Consider the following 3276-nt stretch of genomic DNA (forward strand, 5'->3'; position numbering starts at 1 on the left):
ACGTGAGTTAAATCAAGCAAAACAAGAGCACGTGATAATAGTGGCATTCAACCAAAGCAGCTTAGGATGTGCTCTGGTTCTGTGCAAAATGAGGCTGTAAAATCGATTTAAACAGTGATGTTGACTTTGCTGCCGACTAGAAACAAAACGTCGCTGACAAATGCTTTCATAATACCGAAGTGATGGGCTTCCAACCTGGTCTACGGAGAAAGAGACGGCGTCTTGATGTTTTTTTAAGGCAAGCAAGCATCTCGGCATTGGTGTGGTGCTGACGGAAGCTAAACTGGTGCTGACCCCCGACGTCGGGTACCTTTTACAGACCGCATGGTGACGCAGAAAGCAAAATCGATATATTCGATACATATTTCCTATTTGTATTCACAATGTGAGGTTATACTGTGATATTAAGTAGACTTTCGGTAATGCGTAAGTTTCTTGAAAAGTGGCACTATGTTGCAATGTCACCAACGCCGATTCGTTAGGACAATCCAGATCATTATTTTCCAAATAGAGACTACGCACCGCATTATGCTGTACATGTGATTACATTCTATGAATTTGCGCGAGATACATATCGTTTATGTGCAATCGCGAAAAACATGCATTTGAGATTTATGAAATTGTGCAAGACTCTTAAGTACTAAAACTTTGGTACTCAAGAGGTTGGGTGCCGTAACGAAAAGGTCTGTAGGACACGAGCTTTTTCTCACGCCAAGAAATGCATATCTTGTCAAAAAACAGATATGTTTAGTCCAACAAATTTATACTCAGTCAAACGTATATCACTCTCGATAGTAGGGCGAAGAAGCACTAGATGTCGTGGGATGCTCTCTGTTCTGTTCCTGGATGGAACATATCGATTTGTCTTCCCCCTCTTTCTTAATACTGCAAATGCGTCGTCCTAGATCGAGTCACTCGCTTTCGTGTAGGTCGGATCGAATTCTCTGCGCGCTCTTAAACTATTTTGTGTGCGAACTGCACGGCTACCCCGTTGCAGAAGGATTAATTTGCTCTTCTAAAAGCAAAATACAGCGAGGTGTCGTGATAAATAGAGCCCGCGCTACATTTAGTCTGATTTCATCTTTGTAAATTTGGTGACACAAGATCAATACAAGCTCGCAATTAGTAGATTTGCAATCCGTGATGCGATCGCAAGGAATGTAGGGTATAGGTCAATTGGTATGATATCGTGTCAGTAATTGTGTAGGGATTACAGACATGGTGACGGTCGCAGTCTTATTAGAGAGCATTCAACTATCGCCTACACAAAAGAAATAATACATTCGGGAGTATGATATTACGGGGCTCTCAGTATGGAGACAGATGAACAGATTATTAATCACCTTTGATAAATAAAAGTAAAGCAGAGATTGTATTTCACCTGTGTTGGTTCTTTTTGTAACTTTAGTCGGGCCTTCAACAATATAAAACGGAAATATATATGCATATCTTACACAGTTGAGTATATTTTTGCACGTTTGTAAGAGCACAAGAGCCACGCATCGCTTTTGTCGTGTAGGCGATCGCTCGTCGGATTGACGCGACGCTTAATGAATGATCTCAAGGCTTTAATTGTCTAGGCTTGACACCACGTGATATTTAGCGCGTGCCCATCGCGAGCACTTTGAGCACATCCTGACGTGCCTTCTTCGTTGGTAAAGTTTTCAGGCATGCCACGATATTGTTGTGCATCAAATCATTTTATGCAGCCTGATACACTATTTATCAAGCAGTGACAAATCCATAGCATAAGGTTAGGCATCCATTTTAAATTTTTGCAAAGTATTATAGCACTGTTAAAACCCGCAACGCGTGTCAACATGATTTTTGCTATAACGGGCGCAATGTTTGTGTATGAGTTGCGAACGTTTATTGTTAGCGACGTCACGTCACTTTAGTGTACATGGCACCCTTGCTGATAAAACTAGTGCGCAATACACTCTCGCAGACATCAAGCCATTTGCGCCTCGCAATAGCTACATCGTCTTTATCTTTTACTCACATATGATGACGGTCTAAAATTTTAATTGATACACAGCTTACTAACAAATACATGAAAAGTGTTCCTTTTCACAATATTGAAGCTGCAACATTCGGCATCACCGTACATCGTTGGATGAACGATGAACAAAACAAAGGTCTGGCAAGCCTGGTTCTATAGCTCGTAATGTTTTAGTCATATACGTTTAATCTCATTAAATTTCAACCCATAGGTCTTTACTGCGCGTTCCTAAATTCTATGCCAAATGATTGTGTCTGTCTTGTAGTCTGCAGCACGAGTCGGTCGTCGACACTTGATGTTTCTCACTCCAATACTGATTAAACAAAACAAACCTGGCGACTGTATGCTAGTTAGTGCACCCGCTTATTGCATCCGCCACTTAAAATGCATAATTAGACTGTTGTGACTTATACGGAATACACCGAAATGACAGTGGCTTTTCTTGCACAGCTAAGAAGCTGAAGCTAAGATTGTTTACCTGAAAGAGGAATGGAAGGTAACGGTGATGCACTAAGATGCTGAAAACAATTGAACGAAAAAAAGAAAGAGGAATATGCGTATCGTGGGCATTACATAATAAGCCTTCCAGTGTCATTTCGGCAAACAAAGAGGCTTTCAGTTTTGAGAAAATTTCCTCTTCTTACCAAAGAATCGATTGCGACGATCAATGGAGAAAGACTAGTAGTGGTTCATACCGTTACTCCTGAATCTGCTGAAGCAAATGACTACAGCAGTAAAATATCAAATTTCGTATACCTTTTGGCACATGGGCTTATTAGCGCCTAAAATGGATGCTAAAGGCTCAGAAGAATTGGTACTGATGTAAAATACGTTAACGATAGACCATGTTGTACCAAATATCGAACGTTTTCCCTCAATCTGTTGTCTTTCCCGATTTTCCTTGCTGGGGCGCAGTCAATATATTTGAGCCAGTGCCAGCTGCGTCTTGATAGGGTAAAACTAAGTTAAAGGTAGTCAGAAGGCTTTGAGCGCAATGGGATATGCCCTGTGCTTCAAAGAGAATTGCGCGTCATTCATGCTTGCAAAAGTCAATGTGCGGTCTTCCTATCTCTTCTATTCTTCTCCTTTCCTCTTCTGTTCTCTCTCTTCGCATCCACGAACGTCCACACGTGCGGTTCGCGCGCTTCGTTATAGAACAACAATTGTCTGTCTTGTATCATTCGCAAACGGTGCACAAAAAATATTAGCTGGATTCTTAAATTTGCATTCGTGATTGGGCAAAAAGGTACCGCTTGGGCAATGGGATAGGTGCT

At 41.3% G+C, this 3276-nt stretch overlaps 1 protein-coding gene across 1 annotated transcript; it reads left to right on the top strand.

Annotated features, from left to right (window-relative positions):
• Window positions 1-2517: 2517 nt before the first annotated feature.
• PHALS_02205 (uncharacterized protein) lies at window positions 2518-2828 on the top strand (the record flags this gene model as incomplete). The annotated part of the gene is made up of 2 exons (XM_024719246.1): window positions 2518-2689; window positions 2734-2828. The coding sequence occupies 2 exons, from the start codon at window positions 2518-2520 to the stop codon at window positions 2826-2828; spliced, it is 267 nt and encodes an 88-aa protein (XP_024572666.1).
• Window positions 2829-3276: the final 448 nt, after the last annotated feature.

This window comes from Plasmopara halstedii (genome assembly GCF_900000015.1).
Source record: "Plasmopara halstedii genome assembly, contig: Scaffold_179, whole genome shotgun sequence".
Lineage (NCBI taxonomy): Eukaryota > Oomycota > Peronosporomycetes > Peronosporales > Peronosporaceae > Plasmopara > Plasmopara halstedii.